Source organism: Heterodontus francisci, chromosome 35 (genome assembly GCF_036365525.1).
Source record: "Heterodontus francisci isolate sHetFra1 chromosome 35, sHetFra1.hap1, whole genome shotgun sequence".
NCBI classification, from domain to species: domain Eukaryota; kingdom Metazoa; phylum Chordata; class Chondrichthyes; order Heterodontiformes; family Heterodontidae; genus Heterodontus; species Heterodontus francisci.
The window spans coordinates 35,136,327-35,157,142 of record NC_090405.1 but is presented as its reverse complement, the minus strand read 5'-3'; the positions used below and the strand labels follow the sequence as shown (position 1 = coordinate 35,157,142).

The window sequence follows — 20,816 nt, the reverse complement described above, 5'->3', positions numbered from 1 at the left end:
GGTGTTTAAGTCCTGTGATGAATGTGTTAGTCGCAGATTCGTTCAACTGTGCGGTACTGGACAGTGCTTGTACAATGACGGTGTGTGGAACTGATTGGTTACAGTGTTATCTGGATTCACTCAGTAGTGAGGATTGACGCAAGGTTAAGGAGTATAAAAGTAATGGTGATGGAGAAAACCTTCAATGAAAAAGGCACAGATGAAACTTGATATGGAGCATGATAAGGCAATTGTTTTGGGAAGTCAACGAATTTGCAGAGCTCTGAGGCATTATTGTATCCCCTTAACAAAACCTGATATTTCTAGTCAGAGTGTTAGAGAAGTGTTGATTGCATCAGGTGTTATGAATCAGAGCGATAAAAGACAAATTGTCTTAAAGTTGCACAGACAATTTTCTCACCCTTCTTGTCAGAGATTAAAAATCCTACTAAAAGATGCAGGTGTGATTGGACGGTATACGAGGATAACAGAAAAGATTAGTGAAAAGTGTGAGATTTGTAAAAAGTATCGGACACCATCACGTCTTACTATCAGCTTTCCATTGGCAAGTGACTTTAACGAGGTGGTTGCCATGGATTTAAAGGTATGGGACAAAGACAAGAATATTTTCATTCTACATTTTACAGACCTAGCAACCAGATTTAGTCTTTCTACAATAATAAATAGTAAGGATAAAAGGGTGATTATAGACAAAATTATGGAGAAATGGATAGGGACTGGACTTGGGGCACCAGCTAAGTTTCTGACTGATAATGGAGGGGAATTTGCTAATGACGAGTTCAGGGATATGTGCGAAAATACGAACATTACGGTTATGAATACTGCAGCTGAAAGTCCTTTCACAATGGGCTTTGTGAAAGGAATCACGCAGTGGTGGATGAGATGTTACATAAAATCTTAGCTGAGCAGCCAAACTGCAAGTTGACAACTGCCCTGGCATGAACGGTTCATGTGAAGAATTCACTTCAGATGGTCGGAGGATATAGTCCCTATCAATGGTCTATGGGCGGAATCCCAAATTGCCTTCTGTACTGTGTGACAGTCCTCCTGCTCTGGAAAGTTCTACAATTCGTTCCATTTTTTTCTACACATTTGAATGCTTTACATGCAGGGAGACTGGCTTTCGTCAAGGCTGAGGTCTCTAAGAAAATTCGCAGAGCTCTGAGGCATCGTATAAGGCCATCTGAGGTGGAATTTAGTTCAGGAGATTTAATCTATTATAAAAGAGCACGTCATAGGGAATGGAAGGGCCCTGTTAAGGTAATCGGTCGGGATGGTAAAACAGTAGTTATCAAGCATGGAAATCAAACTGTTATGGTTCATTCTTAACGACTAATCAGGGTTGATTACAAAATCTCAGAATCTGAGGAACTGATAGAGGGAACAGAGGCACCTTGTACCTCAAATATTCATGTGTTTTGTGATGAAGGTCCCAAGGCACAGGTAGATCAAGAGTTGGATAGTAATGTAACCGATCATGAAGCTCAGGAAAGAGCTATCGCATCCAAAGGCCAATTGCCTCGAGTAGGTACTCTGGTGACATGTATTCCACAGCTGTCTGATAAATGGAGGGATGCGACAATTGTGGGGCGCGCAGGAAAATCTACAGGCAAGTTTAAATATTTGTTAAATGTTCAAGGTGATGGCCAAGAAGCCAGAGCCATGGACTGGCAGAATGGGGTGAAAGAGTGGAGGGTAAGAAAGCACAGTGCAAGTTTTGATAGTGGGTCAGGAAGTGACTCTTGTGTAAGGAAGCGATCAAGTACTGGAGAAAGAGCTTCCGATAAAGTGTGAGGGAGATCTTCTAGCAGTAGTTCCGAAAGACATCAAAGTGCTAATAGAGGCCATAGTATGAACAGATTACACAATGAAACAAGGTTAGAGGGCAGTCTCGGAATAGAACTGGAAGCACAAGTCCTCATGATCGTGAAATTTTAGTGGCTGCCAATAAACTTGAGGATCAACTAATAAGAGAAGCAAAACATAAGGAATTAGAGAGTTGGAGAGAGTTTGGAGTCTATTCTGAGGTACCAGATAGGGGATAGCTGGCCTTGTTATATAGATGGACTTGTACTGAAAAAGTTCTTCCCGATGGAACTTATAAGGCTAAAGTGAGGTTAGTTGCGAGGGGTTTTGAAGAGCGATTGGGGGATACCGATGTTGGAGTGGACTCTCCCACAGCTGGAAAAATAATCTTGAAAATCTTTTTGGCTCTTTTGGCCACATATTCATGGGAATGTAGATCCATTGACATAAAAGCTGCATTTCTGCAAGGTGATACTTTTCAGGAAGTGTATCTGAAACCACCCAAACAGGCAGCCGGAACAGAAGGAAAATTATGAAAACTGAACAAATACATCTATGGTTTTAATGATGCCTCCAGGGTGTGGTATTTCTCGTTTTGTTGAAAATTAGTTGTGTTCAACTAAAAGCAGATCCTGCAATGTTTTATTGGTATCATTAAAGGCAAACTTTCAGGCATCTTCATGATGCACGTTGCTGATTTCTTATGGGGTGATACTGAGGACTTCGAGAAATATGTTATTAAGATTAAGGCAGAATTTAAGATTGGGAGTCAGGCTTGTGGCGCCTTTAAATATATTGGTTTAGATATTAAGCAGAATAAGTCTGGAATAAGTTTGAATCAACAATCCTATTTAGAGAGTGTTACTCCCATCCTGGTTAATTGTGTTAGGTCATCACCGAAAGATGATGATCTATCTAAAGCAGAGATTCAGCAATTGCAAAGCCTGGTGGGTCAATTAAACTGGTTGGGCTCTCAGACTAGGCCTGATGTTAGTTTTGATGTGCTGGAGTTAAGCACAATGATGAAACATCCAAAAGTTGAGAATGTTTTAAGGGCAAATAAAATGTTGAAAAAACTAAATCTGGAGAAATGTGTACTGGAGTTCCCATCCTTGGGTGACACAAAGAACATAGAGCTAATAATTTTTAGTGATGCTTCACATGCTAATCTTGTTGATGGGTATTCGAGTGCAGCTGGCTTCATAATATTTCTGATGGGTGAAAATGGGAAATGTTGTCCTTTAGCTTGAGAGGCTAAGAAAATAAAATGGGTTGTTAGTTGTGGAGATACTGGGTCTTGTGGAGGCAGTGGATTTGTCATATATTTTGGGTGAAATTCTGAACAAGGGACGTCCTGAAGATAGGATACCCATTGAATGTTATTTGGATAATCGTTCTTTGTGGGACAATGTACACTTACAATGAGTGAGAAAAGACTACATATTGATCTCGCTGGATAGAAACAAATGCTGGAGAGAAAGGAAACTCCAAACTCAAATGGGTAGAGCAAGTCATCAGCCATCCAACTGTTTCACAAAGAGAAATGTGAATGCAAAGAAATTGTTGGAGGTGCTGGATAAGGGGGGTAGCACAATGTAAAAAAAAAAAAAAAATTTGTGCCCAATATGGAATTTAATTTTGATTTATTTTGAAATATTCTTTGAGCATGTTAATCTAAGTTGTATTGTAAAAGAAAGAAGGGAACCTGTTAATTGTATGATTATATGCAGGTGAAGGGAGTTAATTGGGATTTTAGTTGAGCACTTAAAAGCAGACACTCACTGGAACTTGGAGGGAGATTTGTGTGAAGAGCAACATGTTTGTTCTTTTATTCCGCACAATAAATTTATAACTGAGTAAATATAGGCTCCAGCCTTATTCTTCTATAACAAGCTTTCTGGAGTTTAACATATATGTCCTTCAGGACTTGGCCGCTCGGTCAGTAGTGGTGCTACCGACTACTCTTGGTAATGGACATTGTGTTGTGTGGCTCTATGGTGAAATATACTTGAGTGTTTATATTTGGAACTAGCATAGAGACCCATAGCCTTTGCAATATCCAGTGCCTTCAGCCATTTCTTCATATCACGTGGAGTGAATAAGATTGGCTGAAGACTGGCATCTGTGACGCTGGGGACCTCAGGAGGAGGCTGAGATGGATCATCCACTCGGCACTTCTGGCTGAAGATGGATGCAAATACTTCAGCCTTTTCTTTTGCACTGATGTTCTGGGCTGCCCCATCATTGAGGATGGGGATATTTGTGGAGCCTTCTCTGCCTGGATGTGGTAGGACTGCAGAGTTTTGATCTGATCCGTTGGCTGTGGGATTGCTTAGCTCTGTCTATTGCATGCTGCTTCTGATGTTTGGCATGCAAGTAGTCCTGTATTGTAGCTTCACTGGGTTGACACCTCATTTTTAGGTATGCCTGGTGCAGCACTTGGCATGCTCTCCTACACTCCTTACTGAACCAAGGTTGGCTCCTGGCTTGATGGTAATGGTAAAGTGAGGGATATTCCGGGGCATGAGGTTACAGATTGTGTTTGAATACAATTCTGCTGCTGCTGATGGTCTGCAGCGCTTCATGGATGCCCTGTTTTGAATCTATCCTATTTAGCGCGGTCATAGAGCCACACAACACAATGGAGAGTATCTTCAGTGTAAAGACAGGACTTTGTTTTCACAAGGACTGTGCAGTTGTCACTCCTATCAATACTGTCATGGACAGATGCATCTGCACAGGACAAGGTGTAGTAGGTTTTCCCTCTATTGATTCCTTCATCACCTGCCGAAGGCCCAGTCTGGCAGATATGTCCCTTAGGAGTCGGCTGCTCTCAGCAGTGGTGCTACCAACTACTCTTTGTGACGGACATTGAATTCTCCCACCTGGACTACATTCTGTGCCCTTGCTACCCTCAGTGCTTCTTCCAAGTGGTGTTCAACATGGAGGAGTACTGATTCATCAGCTGAGGAAGGGCAATAGGTGGTAATCAGCCAGAGTTTCCTTACACATGTTTGAGCTGATACTATGAGACTGCTTGGGGTCCGCAGTCAATGTTGAGGACTCCCAGGGCAACTCCCTCGACTATGTACCACTGTGCCGTCACCTCGAGTGGGTCTGTCCTGCCGGTAACCCAAGACTTACCCAGGAATGATTCTGGTGATGTCAGGGACAATGGATGTAAGGTATGTTTCCCTGAGTATGACTGTCAGGCTCTTGCTTGACTAGTTTGTGGGACAGCTCTCCCAATATAGGCAAAAGCCCCCCGATGTTACTAAGGAGGACTTTGCATGGTCGACAGGGCTGGGTTTGCCATTGTCATTTCCGGTGCCTTGGTCGATGCCAGGGGTTCTATTCAGTTTTATTCCTTTTCAACTTATGTGTAGTGATTTTGTACAACAGAATGACTTGCTAGGCCATTTCAGAGGGCAGTTAAGAGTCAACCACATTGCTGTGGGTCTGCAGTCACTCATAGGCCAGACCAGGCAAGGATGGCAGACTTCCTTCCCTAAAGAACATTAGTGAACCACATGAGTTTTCACAACAATCGATGGTAGTTACATGGTCAACATTGCTGACTAGCTTTCAATTACACATTTTCATTAATTAACTGAATTTAAATTCCACTGGCTGCCGTGATGGGATTTGAACCCATGTCCCCAGAGTATTAGCATGGGTCTCTGGATTACTAGTTGAGAACATTGTTAAAGAGCTTTATAAATAAAGGCATAGAGTACAAAAGTAAGGAAGTTATGATGAATCTTTATAAAACACTGGTTTGGCCTTGCTGAAATACTGTGTCTACTTCTGGGCACTGCATTTTAGGAAGGATGTGAAAGTTTTAGAGTGGGTGCATAAAAGATTTACGAGAATGATTGGAGAAGCTGGGGTTAGCTCTTCTTAGAGGACAGAAGGTTGAAGGGAGTTTGATAAAGGTGCTCAAAATCATGAGGGGCCTAGTCAGAGTTGATAGAGAGAAACAGTTCCCATGGTGGAAGGGTCGAGAACCAGAAGAGACCAATTTCAGGTGACTGGCAAAAGAACCAGAGGTGAAATGTGGAAATACTTATTATGTAGTGAGAGGTTAGGATCTAGAATGCCCTGCCTGAGATTGTGGTGGAGGCAGATGCAGTTGGGACTTTCAAAGGGAATTGGATAAACAACTGAAGAAAAAAAATTGCAGAGCCATGGGGAAAGGCTGGTGAATTGGGACTGAGTTGCTCTTGCAAAGAGCTGGCACAGACATGACAGGCTGAATGGCCTCCTTCTGTGCTATAACAATTCTATGTATCTATATATGTACAAGGACTTCTTGAAATTCAGATAATCAGTATAAAAAAACTTACCAATGCATACACGTCCATTAGATGCTAACTCAAAGCCAGGCTTACAGATGCACTTGAAGCTGCCATCTTCATTGATGCACATTCCATTCATACACATATTTCTCTGGGAGCATTCATCCTGGTCTGAAATAACATGTTACAGTAATAACCAGCATGCTTTAATAGCATTTTGTGAGAATTTATATTTTTTCTGAAGGTTAATTTGATGTTACAGTATGTCAATTTAAGACCAAGCTTTTAACAGATAATTAAAGACAAAATTTAAAAGCTCAAACAATATTAACAAAAGTCAAATAACAAAGTTCAGATGCCAAAGCTCTTACTTTTTTATTTATATAATTTTATTGCATCTGTATGTGCTACGTACCCATGCAATTTTTCCCATCAGGTGTCAGCTGAAACCCAGCATTACAAATACAGTGGAAACTGCCTTCTGTATTTACACAACGACCATTGTTACAGATTTGGCCATTCTGAACACATTCATCAATATCTGAAAACCAACAAAATCCATTCATGTTAAAGCAACAAGTAACATTTTCTTGTATTTGAAAGAGTTAATTTTGAGCAACTATTCAATTCTGTAAGTGTCATTTCAACCATTGTAACCACCAGTTATGTATAGAATTATCATGTAATCAAGTTTTTAAAAACATTTTGCCTATCACTATGAAACTGCTATGGATACTAAATGAATATCATAAACACAACATAAATCTGATATCCTTATACCATTACTAAGCATATGCTTATTAAGATTATAATGACTTTTGAGCAGGAAAATAATCATTCTATGCAGCCTGACAATTGAATTAACCTTTTTCTTCCATTGGGATGTCTATTATTCATAAAATTCAATAACCATTACTTTCTTCAGATGCCAGAAACTTGCCTACTTCATTACTAAAACCCTGGAAGTTTCCTGTTCACCGAGCCACACTGGCAGTTTGTACCAAATGTTAATCATCCTTTAGCTAAGAAATGCGTTCTGAACAGCCTAATTATTTCAGTTTCCTCACCTTGAATTTGTCTTCCCTGTTCTAGAATTCTGGATTTGGCAGTAAAACTTGAATATTTCCACCTTTATTGGCCCTCTTCAATATGCATTTTTTTCCTTTAATCCCTCTTGCTTCCTTTCTCAGATAGAAAAGTCCCAGGGGACAAATGGATGAAAATGTTGGGCAGCAGTGAGCAATCCAATACACTGAGCAATCCAAAATTAGTTTGGATCATATTTCAGGAATCTGGGTCAGCTGCCTAAAATGGCATTAGACCCCTTGCATATACTAATGAGAGGCCTAACTCCTGTTTAACGACCCTTGGAAAAAACTGGGATGCCTTGAATGGAATAGGCTTTGGGCCAATTTGACTTAGATTCTTGGGACATAGATAGCCTAACCAACAACCGCCACCGAAAACTTAAGTGTTTTTTTAATTTCAAATTTCTGTGGAACCGGGAGTGACCTCCTTGACTCACTAGTACTTCCAATGGCTATTGCTGATCAGCCACCTCCGGCTGCTTCCTCCATTCCTACCCCAGACTCACCTGAGAACCAGTGCAAGCATAGAAGTGGTTCAAAGTCACATGCTTCTGTCGGGCGAGCTGCCTGTGAAGGCCTAACAGGCACTAGCAGCTTGCTCTGAGTATGTAGATGAGGCCCGTGACCCAATTTCTTGTGATCCTCAGATAGGGATTATTCCCTATGCCCATTAAAAACAGCATAAAGGAATTTCTAGGTCAATAACTCTTCATAGTTTCTGATATTAATATCAGAGCCCTCTGCTCCGACCTCACCAGTAACAAAATAACCCCTTTAAAGTAAGAGGGCGGGAAATTAAACAGACCACGTTAGTCCAGATGTGGTCTTAAAACTCTCCATTACACTAGCATATTACTTATTTACTTTGCCACTGGTAAACACTGGGATGATGGTTGTGGCAATCTGCACACCATTATTCCAAGATCTCTCTCCTCTCTATACTGCCAGTATCTTCCTATCAAGTACATTTTCCACATTACCTTTAATTTTGTCATAACTCATTATTTTACTTCTACCTGCATTAAACCGTATACTTTACTTTGCTGTTCTCAAACACAGCATGTCTAAATGCTTTGGAATTTGCACATACTGGTCCTTTCTGCACCACTCCTATTTAGATACTATCTTCAAATATTGATATTTCTGAACTGATTCCAATCATTTATAAAAAGGAAAAACAGCAATGGACTTGTGTAGTGAGTAGCATTTTAAAGTTTGCAGATGATACAATAACACATATTTACATAGCAACGTTAATGTAATAAAATGTCCCAAGGTGCTTCACAGGAGCATTATAAAATAAAATTTGACACCAAGCCACATAGAGATATTAGGGCAGTTGATGATCAAAGAGGTAGGTTTTAAGGAGCGTCTTAAAGGAGGAAAGAGAGGCAAAGAAGCAGAGAGCTTGAGGAAGTGAATATCAGAGTTTAGGGCTTTTACAGTTGAAGGCACAGCCGCCACTGCTGAAATGAAAAAAACAGGAATGCTCAAGAGGCGAGAGATAGGAAGCGGAGAGGCAATGGAGGGATTTAAATATGAGGATGAGTTTTTAAAATCACGTTATTGCTTAACCAGGAGCCAATGTAGGTCAGCTAACACAGGACTGGGTGAGAGCTAGGACATGGGCAGCAGCGTTCTGGATGACCTCAAGTTTATTGAGTGTTGAATAAGGGAAGGCAGCTAGGAGTGCATTAGCATATTCAAGTCTAGAGGTAACAAAGGCATGGATGAGGGTTTCAGTAGCTGATCAGCTGAGGCAGGGGTGGAGTCAGGTGATACAGAGGTGAAAATAGGAAGCCTTAATGACAGTGCTGATAGGTAGCTGGAAGCTTATTTTAGGATCAAATATGACACCAATCTTGTGAACAGTCTGGTACAGCCTCCGACAATTGTCAGGGAGAGGGATGGGGTAGGTAGCTAGGGAATGGAGTTTGTGGTGAAGGACGGAAGACAATGGCTTTGAATTTTCCCAACATTTAGTTGAAGGAAATTTCTGCTCATCCAGTACTGGATGTCAAACAAGCAGCCTGACAATTTAGAGGCAGTGTAGGGGTCGAGAGAGATGGTGGTGAGGTAAAACTGGGTGTCGACAGCACCCAGTGTGGAAACTGACTGTATTTTCAGATGATGTTGCTGAGGGGCAGCAGGTAGATGAGAAATAGGACGGGGGCCAAAGACAGATCCTTGGGGGGACACCAGAGGTAACTGCAGGAGTGGGCAGAGAAGTCATTGCACGTGACTCCCAGGTTACAATTAGAGGGATAAGAATGGAACCAGGTGAGAGCTGTCCTACTCAGCTGGACAACAGTGGAGAGGCATTGGAAGAAGATGGTGTGGTCAGCCAAGTCAAAGGCTACTGACAGGTCGAAAAGGATGAGGATGGATAGTTTACTTTTGTCGTAGTCACATAGGATGTCATTTTGTGACCTTGATAAGAACCAGTGTGGTATTGTGGCAGGGGTGGAAACCTGATTGGAAGCATTCAAACATGGAGTTCTGGATATGAAACTGTAACGTAGTAGATGATGATAGTAATGGACTTCAGGATGGCATAGACAGGATTGGGAAATGGGCAGAAGTATGGCAGATGGAGTTCAATGCAGAGAGGTGGGAAGTGATGCACTTTGGGAGGACTAATATGGAAAGACCGTATACTATAAATGGCATGATTTTGAAAAGTGTTGGTGGGCAAAGAGACCTTGATATGCATATACACATATCCTTAAAGGTGGCAGGGCAAGTTGTAAAAGTAGTTACAAAAAGCTTGCGTATTACTTGGATTTATAAAAAGAGGCATAGAATATAAAAGCCAAGAGATCATGCTAGGAATTAATAAATCACTGGTTAGGCCTCAGCTGGTGCGGACAATCTGGGCACCACACTTCAGGAAACAAGTAAAAGCCTTAGAAAGAATACAGAAGAGGTTTATCGGGATGTTACAAGAGATGAGGGTCTTCAGTTATGAGGAGAGGTTGGAACAGAGCAGGTTAAGAGGTGACCTAATAGAGGTGTTCAAGATGGCAAGAGGTTTTGATAGAGAAGAGAAAAATTAATGCCTCTGTCAAGTAGGTCATTAACTAGACATCATAGATTCAAAATCATTGTCAAAAGAGATAGAAGGGAGATGAGGAGAAATGTTTTCAGTCAGAGTTGTCAGGATCTAGAGCACTCTACCTGAAGAGGTGGTAGAAGCTGATTCCATAAATAATTTTAAAAAGGGAGCTGGACAGGCACTTGAGGATGAGGAACTTTACAGACAGGTAAAAAGCAAGGATATGGAACTAAGCATGGCTCCTATTTCAAAGCCAGCGTAGGCCTGATGGGCGAAATAGCCTACTTCTGCGGTGTAAGTTTCTATGATTTTATAAATAGTCCAAACATCAATTTTGTTTCACTAATCAGCAAACGCTTAAAACACCTAATCTGTACTAATGCTTTGTCTTTCAACACACCATTAACATATTGTTTGCCTTTGCTCCGTGACCTTTTGGTCAGCTATGTGGCCTGGTCCAATCTGCACCTTCTCCTTTGTTATCTCTTGCCCCACCCCCACCTCACTTGCTTATAATCTGTGACTTTTCTAATATTTGTCAGTTCCAAAGAAGGGTCACTGACCCGAAACGTTAACTCTGCTTCTCATTCCACAGATGCTGCCAGACCTGCTGAGTGATTCCAGCATTTCTTGTTTTTGTTACTTAAAACAGATGTTGTTCTATTCACTACTATTTGCTTTCTTTCAATTAACCATTCTTGAATTCAATTCAATATATTTTCATCTATTCGATGGGCCTGAAATTTAAGCAGGTAGCTTTTATGTGGGACAAGGTTAAAGATCTTAATAAAACCCAGCTGAGTAGCGTCCACTTTCTCACCCTCATCCACAAATGGTAACTTCTTAAAAAAACACTAATAGGTGTGTCATACATAACTTCCCATTCCTGAAGCCAGCCTGGTTATCTCCCAGCAATTTGTCCCTTAAAGTAATCCTTCATGCTCTCTTTTTCTCCATTGTTTGAAACAATTTTCTCATAATTGATATGAGACTTACAGATCTGTAACTAGCTTTACTAGCCCAATAAGTCTCTGGGATCTTCCCCAAATCCAGTAAGCTCCAAAAAATATCTGAAAGTAGATCCAAAGTCACCTGCCTCAAGTATTTTAAGGCCCTTAGATCTTGTGTAACAGTAGATAATTAAATCATGCAACAGTTGCTTATCACAATCAAACTATGGTTGTCTATAGGAAAACAGTAACATTGTGATGTAAATCTCAGACTCCGTTTTCTAAGTCGGGGTCAAAGTCTGATTCAAGGCATCTAATAACAGAAGGTTATAACTATCAGGAAAGATTGAAGAGGCTAGGGCTTTTTTTGCTCTAGAAAAAGAGAAGGTTGAGGGGTGACCTAATAGAGGTCTGTAAAATGATGAAGGGGTTTAATAGGGTAGACATAGAGATATTTCTACTTGTGGAAGAGTCCAAAACTGGAGATCATAAATATAAGATAATCCTGAATAAATCCAATAAGGAATTCAGGATAAACGTCTTTACTCAGTGGTTAGAATTTGGAACTTGCTACCACATGGAGTAGTTGAGACAAATAGTATAGTTGCATTTAAGGGGAAGCTAGATAAGTATCAGGTAGAAAGAAATAGAAAAATATGCTGATGGAGTTAGATGAAGTAGGATGGGAGGAGGCTTAACTGCAGCCTAGAGAATGGCACAGACCAGTTGTGCCTGCTTGTGCACTGTAAATTCTATGCAATAATGAGCACTTAAATGAAGCACTGGAAAGCATCAATTTCTTTCAAAATTAAACCACTCTTCCAATTTGAAGCATTTAACACAAAATGGAGTACTGATAATTATGGAAATATAACATACCCACACAAGTAATTTTAGTAGCAGTGCTCTGAAAGCCAGAATGACAACGGCAAAAGTAAGAGCCTTGAGTGTTCACACATTCCCCATGCATACAGGGATTGCTTATACATTCATCTGTGTCTGTTTAAAAGAAAATGTCTCAGTTATGCAGAACTTTAAATTTTTGGATATTATCAAAATGGCAGCTCAGGATGACAACATTTCAAATGTAACAATATACAGCACACAGTTATATATAGATACTTCCTTAACTTGTAACTATATATATATATTTTTATCTATTTAAAAAGAGCAATTAACATATCCACTATGACATTATACTGCCTGTAATGTAAACACTCTTCATCATATTGGGAACAACAAACTCACTCCAGCATCACATTGGAACCAACATAAAGACATTCAACATTACATTGGGATTAATATAACACACTCCAACTCAGCAGTTTGAATCATACCAACACATTCTCCTCTTCCATCAAGTTTATAACCCATGTAACACTCGCAGCGATAACTAGGCCCGGGAAGGGGGATGCAACGTCCATATAAGCAGAGGTTTCTATATATCTGGCAGTAATCAGTCACATTCAAAGGTCCTGTAAAAGAAATGGTGAAAAATTAAAAATAAAGTAATAGATACAGCTAATAAATATTTGAATATTGTAAATGATAATGGCAATTCCATCTTACTAGGTCTATAATGGGAAGGATGAACCCCATTAGGCCAACGTTCAGGTCCACCATCAGGTCTAGGTCCACCATCAGGTCTAGGTCCAATCTCGGGCCCAGGTCTAGGTCCAATCTCAGGTCCAGGTCTAGGTCCACCATCAGTCCAAGAAACATCAATGCACAATTTAAGATATTCATCTGAAAAGTGTACAGGTATAGTTATGGTCATTATACTTAGATGAAACACAAATAAAGACAAAAAAAACTTTCAACTGATTGGACTTTATAGTAACAATTATCTCTTATGTTTGTATGTTAGCTGCAAATAAACAATCACCAATAAAGCAGCCTTCATAATTCTATATAGAGCCTTTAACATAGAAAAACATTCTAAGGTGCTTCACGGACGCTAATACTTTTTCACTAGGACAAAAGTGACAACAGCATTTTCAGCTGTTTTGTTTCATTTTGAAGTACATATTGCTCTGATCATTGTAATCTAAAATTGCTAGTGATATTAATAGATTAACATTTAATTATGCTTGTGTGACATTTTGTTCACGATTGCATTAAAATGACAGAGAAAAGATATACAAGCGTATTAAGTGTTCATGTAGCAACATCAGAGGTATTTAAGATGAATATTCTTTTAATTTATAATGATTAATTTCCCTTCACTAATAACTACTATTTAATTAGAAGTACATCACCATTGAACTTCAAGAAAAGCCATGAAATCTATGAGGTAACTCTATATGTACTAGCACTACAAATAGATGTGAAAATTCAAAGAAAAGGGCAATGCTGCCTTACTCCACTTTAATTAATGTTACGAGAATACTTCAATTTTTTACAGGAAAAAGTTCCAGGAATTTTTCCTTCATGTGTAGTAACCCGAGCAATGACTAAACAAGTTCCATTGTCGGAGGTAAAGTTGGCATCACAGACAGATAGCCGAATATCTGAAACTTTCTTTGGGGATTTGGATAATCCTAAGGAAATGTTTAATGTCTTCTCTGATCACGGCTCAGAAAGCTGATCCAGAGTTAAATAAAGTAGCACAATCAGCTCGAACAGAAGCTAAGGGAAAAGGAGTTCCTGAATGCTATTACATTTAAAACGGGATTCTGATGAGGAGGTGGAGATCTCCTCACAGACCTGCGGACGAAGAATGGACGGTAGTTCATCAGAAAGTGGTACCGCCTAAATATTGCTGGGAAATATAAAGGATAGTGCATGAAATTCCTAGAGCGGGACATGTGGGGATCTGGAAGACCAAATCATGTATAAGTCAATATTTTTGCTGGCCAGGTCTTTCCAAGGACATGGTGCAGTTTGTAAAACGTGCCATACATGCCAGATTGTCAGAAAACCACAACCTCCCATAAAACTGGCACCTCTAATTCCCATACCAGTTATTGGGGAACCATTTAGTAGGGTGTTGGTAGACTGTGTAGGACCTTTACCGGAAACAAAAGCAGGACACCAATATATACTCACTATCATGGATATGGCTACTCGGTTCCCAGAAGCCATTCCCTTGAGAATAATTTCTGCTAAGGTAGTGGCAGAGAAGATAACCCAGTTCTTCACTAGATATGTATTACCGATTGAGATTCAGTCAGATCAACATTCTAATTTTATGTCTAAAATTTTTCAAGTATTTATGGATAATTTGGGTATAACATATTAAAGTCTTCAGCATACCACCCACAAACACAGGGAGCTTTAGAAAGGTACCACCAAACTCTCAAAACGATGATTAGGGCATACTGTCATGAATATTCCCATGATTGGGATAAAGGGCTAGAATTTCTTTTGTTTGCCACTAGGGAATCACCTAATGAGTCTACAGATTTTAGTCCTTTTGAACTAAGTTTAAGGACATGAGGTAAGAGGTCCTCTAAAACTAATTAAAGAAAGGTTTTTAGAACAGAGGGATGAACCTTCTGTGCTAGATTATGTATCCGTGTTCCGGGAACGGGTCACGAGAGCTTGCAAAGTGGCTTAAGAACACCTTAAAACTTCCCAAACAACTATAAAAAATGGACAGACAAGCATGTTAAGACACTGGCATTTCAACCAGGGGATAAAGTGTTAGTATTACTACCTTTACAGAGTGAACCGTTGAAAATACAGTCAGTGGTCCATATAAAGTGGTCAAGAAAATTGGTAAAGTAAATTATTTGATGGATACCCCAGATCGCCGGAAAAAGAATCGACGATGTCATATCAATATGTTAAAACAATATTATCGCCAGGAGGAGGATAAGCAAGCACAGGTATGTCAGATAGTAGGGACAGTAAAGGATGAAAGGGACAGTGAGGATGAGACAGAAGGAGGCCTAGACAATTCTCAAAATGAACCTCCTACTATCCGGTTAGCTAATACTAAATTGCTAGGGAGAGTGGACACTAAGGGCCGATTTCTATAAGCCAGAATAAAATAGCAGCCAGCCTGTGCAGGCCGCATGCCAAAGAGCCACTGCAATTCCAAGTGCTGTGGCTCATTTAAATAGCCGGGGTGGGCCGCCCCTGATCACGTGGAGGGGGCGGGCTGTCCATCCCCGGAAATGGCGTCAGCTGCCTGTGTGCAGGCGCTGATGCCATTTTTAAAGGGCTGTCAGCCCTACCAGGACATTTAAATATATGTCTTTTGCATCTCTTCCATCCCCCAATATCAATTAAATTAATTATTTGGCCTTTCCCCATCAAAACACACCTTCACAATCTGACCTTCCCCCGCAAACTGCACAAACTTTAAACAATAACCCTTCCCACCATCCCCTACACCCAAGACGTTAATTTGACCCCCATCTTCTCCACCACCCCCCAACCACACAGCACTGAGAAACTTACCTCCTCCCGCCTTTCCACCAGTGTTGTGCCCCGGATGGGGATCCGAAGTGTCTGCCGCTGGGCTGAAGATCGCGACGGGAAAGTGATTAATGCTGGTATTTTAATTTATTTAAATATTTAAATTGCACTACCGTCACCGAGCGGCGGTGCGGGGGCCATCACGAGGCCTCGACGCCACCGGCAATAGCAGGCTGGCGTCGAGGTCCATGGTGGGCCTCATCCGGGGCCATCTTTAGGCCCCCCCACCCCTGGCACAGGTCTCGGCATTCAGGGCTCTATAGAATCCAGCCCTATGCTTTCATACTTAGATGCAGAATAACGAGAATACCTAACAAGGCTTCTCACAGCATTTAAAGGAGTCTGTTGGGATAAGCCAGGATGTACACCTTAGCCATGCTACACTGCAAGTGCTGCAGAAATTTCCCACCCAGCCTCTCCCACTTCCAATCCAGGTGGACAAACAGCAGGAACAAAATAGCATCAGATCCCCACTACAATTATGATAACTAGACTGATAGCAAAACATGCACTGAGATCAGGGATGGAATGAATCTGTATTCCTGTCAGACTGGAAATTTCAGGCCTAATGTCTTACACGATAAACAGCATATCAGTTAACTAAAATAAAAGCAAAATACTGCAGATGCTGGAAATCTGAAACAAAAACAAGAAATGCTGGAATCACTCAGCAGGTCTGGCAGCATCTGTGGAATGAGAAGCAGAGTTAACGTTTCGGGTCAGTGACCCTTCTTCGGAACTGACAAATATTAGAAAAGTCACAGATTATAAGCAAGTGAGGTGGGGGTGGGGCAAGAGATAACAAAGGAGAAGGTGCAGATTGGACCAGGCCACATAGCTGACCAAAAGATCACGGAGCAAAGGCAAACAATATGTTAATGGTGTGTTGAAAGACAAAGCATTAGTACAGATTAGGTGTGAATACACTGAATATTGAACAGCAGCAAGTGCAAACCTGAAAAAAAACCTGCAAAAAACTTACCCACTGTTTTTTTCAGGTTTGCACTTGCTGCTGTTCAATATTCAGTGTATTCACACCTAATCTGTACTAATGCTTTGTCTTTCAACACACCATTAACATATTGTTTGCCTTTGCTCCGTGATCTTTTGGTCAGCTATGTGGCCTGGTCCAATCTGCACCTTCTCCTTTGTTATCTCTTGCCCCACCCCCACCTCACTTGCTTATAATCTGTGACTTTTCTAATATTTGTCAGTTCCGAAGAAGGGTCACTGACCCGAAACGTTAACTCTGCTTCTCATTCCACAGATGCTGCCAGACCTGCTGAGTGATTCCAGCATTTCTTGTTTTTGTATCAGTTAACTAAGCTTTCTCCATATACTCAAAAGACACATCAACAAGACAGATCCTAAGTAAGATATTCCAGAATTAAGCCTAAATATTACTGCTCGTTACATTAGTGGCCAAATGCTTAATGTGTTTATATGATATCCTTCTGACTATTGCTTTAATTAAAATACTAACTCATTTGAAATAAAATGCCTCCATTAAAATAACATACAGAGAAACAGTCTACAAACTAATATTAGGAACAGTAATGTCTAGGCTGTACAAACAATAACAGAGGATAAAAATGACACTTGAGATCGACCATTGACATGCTGTTCTACCTTTGTCAGATACAGGAGAAATGCCGTGAACAACAGATGCCCCTCTACATTGCTTTCATTGATCTCACCAAAACCTTTGACCTCGTCAGCAGATGTGGTCTCTTCAGACTACTAGAAAAGATTGGATGCCCACCAAAGCTACTAAGTATCATCACCTCATTCCATGACAATATGAAAGGCACAATTCAACATGGTGGCTCCTCATCAGAGCCCTTTCCTATCCTGAGTGGTGTGAAACAGGGCTGTGTTCTCGCACCCACATTTTTTGGGATTTTCTTCTCCCTGCTGCTTTCACATACGTTCAAGACCTCTGAAGAAGGAATTTTCCTCCACACAAGATCAGGAGGCAGGTTGTTCAGCCTTGCCCATCTAAGAGCGAAGTCCAAAGTACGGAAAGTCCTCATCAGGGAACTCCTCTTTGCTGACGATGCTGCTTTAACATCTCACACTGAAGAGTGCCTGCAGAGTCTCATCGACAGGTTTGCGGCTGCCTGCAATGAATTTGGCCTAACCATCAGCCTCAAGAAAACGAACATCATGGGGCAGGACGTCAGAAATGCTCCATCCATCAATATTGGCGACCATGCTCTGGAAGTGGTTCAAGAGTTCACCTACCTAGGCTCAACTATCACCAGTAACCTGTCTCTAGATGCAGAAATCAACAAGCGCATGGGTAAGGCTTCCACTGCTATGTCCAGACTGGCCAAGAGAGTGTGGGAAAATAGTGCACTGACAAGGAACACAAAAGTCCGAGTGTATCAGGCCTGTGTCCTCAGTACCTTGCTCTATGGCAGCGAGGCCTGGACAACGTATGTCAGCCAAGAGCGACGTCTCAATTCATTCCATCTTCGCTGCCTGCGGAGAATACTTGACATCAGGTGGCAGGACCGCATCTCCAACACAGAAGTTCTCGAGGCGGCCAACATCCCCAGCTTGTACACACTACTGAGTCAGCGGCGCTTGAGATGGCTTGGCCATGTGAGCCGCATAGAAGATGGCAGGATCCCCAAAGACACATTGTACAGCGAGCTCGCCACTGGTATCAGACCCACCGGCCGTCCATGTCTCTGCTTTAAAGACGTCTGCAAACGCGACATGAAATCCTGTGACATTGATCACAAGTCGTTGCCAGCGTTCGCCAGAGCTGGCGGGCAGCCATAAAGGCGGGGCTAAAGTGTGGCGAGTCGAAGAGACTTAGTAGTTGGCAGCAAAAAAGACAGAGGGGAAAGGAGAGAGCCAACTGTGTAACAGCCCCGACAAACAAATTTCTCTGCAGCACCTGTGGAAGAGCCTGTCACTCTAGAATTGGCCTTTATAGCCACTCCAGGCGCTGCTTCACAAACCACTGACCACCTCCATGCGCTTATCTATTGTCTCTCCAGATAAGGAGGCCAAAGAAGAAGAAGAATGTCTAGGCTGTACAAACAATAACAGAGGATAAAAATGACACTTGTGGCACAATTTGGGGCGATCCCAAATCTTGCCAGTTGGTTCTACCCATATTTAGAATAGCATAAATTAACCAACACACAGCAGGTTGCCAGCAGGAGACCACAAACAGTTGAAAAGAATTTAAAGGACTGCAGGACCTATTTTAAAGAACTCCATTCTAATCTGTGGGCCAAGGATTGGGTCATTAACATGGCCTGGTTGCGCATATAGCACAAGCGTGCCTCCTGACAGGACATCAGCACATTAACACAAGTTCAGCTGCCTGTAGCTTGGGACTGCCTCGTTGACATGAGTTTTGAATATGTAGAGAAAGCTTAATCAACTGAAATGTTATTTATCATGTATGAACTTAGGCCAGAAATTTCCAATCTGACAGGAATCTTTGGGAAATTGATGCCAACTTGCCCATAGGACCTCGAAGGTAGTAATCTCTAGATTACTCCCAGTGCCATGCACGAGCAATAGTAGAAATAGGAAGATAGGGAGGATCAATATGTGGATTGAGGCATGCAGGAGGGAGGGCTTCAGATTCTTGGGACATTGGGACCTGTCCTGGGGCTGGAGACACGCACCTATTCAAAAGGGACAGAGTGCACCTCAACAAGACTGGGACCAATGTCCATGCGGGAGATTCACTAGTGTAGTTCATAAGGGATTGAACTAAGTTGGCAGGGGGATGGGCACCAGCATTTAGAAGTAGAAAATAGGAATAAGGTGCATAACAGAGTGAGAATAGAGAAGGAAGTAGTACCATATTAGATAGGATCAGACTAAGAAGGACTACAAGGAATACAAAGACAAGTTTACAATGCATGTATGTAAATGCACAAAGTATGGTGAATAAGATTGGTGAGCTGCAAGCACAAATAGTTGTGTGGGAATATGATGCAGTGGCAATTACAGAAACATAGCTTAAAAATGGTGAGCACTGGGTGCTTAATATTCAAAGATACAAGGTGTTCAGGAAAGATAGGGAAGAAAAAAAGGGAGATAATGTGGCAGCAACAATTAGGGAAGACATTGTAGTGTTGGAAAGGGATGGTGTCCTTGAGGGGGAAAAGACACAATCCATTTGGTTAGAGTTCAGAAGCAAAAAGGGATGATCACACTACTGGGGATGTTCTATAGGCCTCCAAATAGTGAGCGAGAGATAGAGGAGCAAATCTGCAGATCAACCACAGAGATGTGTTTGAACCATAGAGTGGTGATATTGGGGGACTTTAATTACCCAAATATCGATTGCGATATTGCTAATGTAAAGGGAAAGGAGGGGAGGAATTTCTGAAATGTATTCAGGAGAACTTCCTTGACCAATATGTTCCCGGTCCAACTAGGAAGGAGACATTGCTGCATCTGCTGCTCGGGAAATGAGGCGGGCCAAGTGAACCAAGTATCTGGGGGGGGGACACTTGGGTAAGAGTGATCATTATATCATAAGGTTTAGATCAGCAATGGAGAAGAGCAAGGAATAATCTAAAGTAGAACTTTCAAATTGGCAGAGGGCTAACTTTAATGGGATGAGAGGGGATCTAGCTAGGGTAAAATGGAGCAAAGATTGACAGGAAAAACTGTACCTGAGCAATGGATGATCTTTAAGGAGAAGATTCTTCAGGTACAGGCTAGGTACATCCCAACAAGTGTGAAAGAGAAGGGAACCAAAGCCAGGGCTGTTTGGATGACGAGAGAGATAGAGAATATGATGAAACAAAAAAAGGGTGCATGATGCATGTCAGGTGAATTCTTCAAGTGAGTACCAGGCCAAATACAATAAGTTGAGAGGGGAAGTGAAGAGGCAAACAGAGAATATGAGAATAAAATGGCAGTTAACACAGAAGGGAACCCAAAATTTTTCTGCTGGCATGTAAATGGTGAGTAGTAAGAAGTGGGGGTGGGGTGGGGGCGGGACCTATTAGAGACAAGGAGGTCCCTCTTTGCTTAGAGGTGCAGGGCAAGGCTAGAACACGTAATGAGGACTTTGTACTGGTGTTTACTAAGGAAGAGGATCCTGACAAAATATTGGTAAGGGCAGAGATGGTACAGGCAACCGATAAGGTGAAAATTGATAGTCAGGATGTACTGGAAAGGCTGGCTATGCTTAGAGTTGATAAGTCGC

The 20,816-nt window shown here is 41.5% G+C and overlaps 1 protein-coding gene across 1 annotated transcript in view; it reads right to left on the bottom strand.

The window, feature by feature from the left end:
• LOC137350605 (fibrillin-1-like) overlaps window positions 1-20,816 on the bottom strand; it is a 670,523-nt gene that overhangs the window by 315,058 nt on the left and 334,649 nt on the right. Inside the window, exons 10-14 of the mRNA XM_068015324.1 lie at window positions 12,767-12,943; window positions 12,535-12,672; window positions 12,077-12,196; window positions 6,520-6,645; window positions 6,153-6,275 (exon numbers count right to left, since the gene is read on the bottom strand). Of these exons, the coding sequence (XP_067871425.1) occupies window positions 6,153-6,275; window positions 6,520-6,645; window positions 12,077-12,196; window positions 12,535-12,672; window positions 12,767-12,943 (684 nt within the window). The remainder of the gene's footprint in view (window positions 1-6,152; window positions 6,276-6,519; window positions 6,646-12,076; window positions 12,197-12,534; window positions 12,673-12,766; window positions 12,944-20,816) is intronic.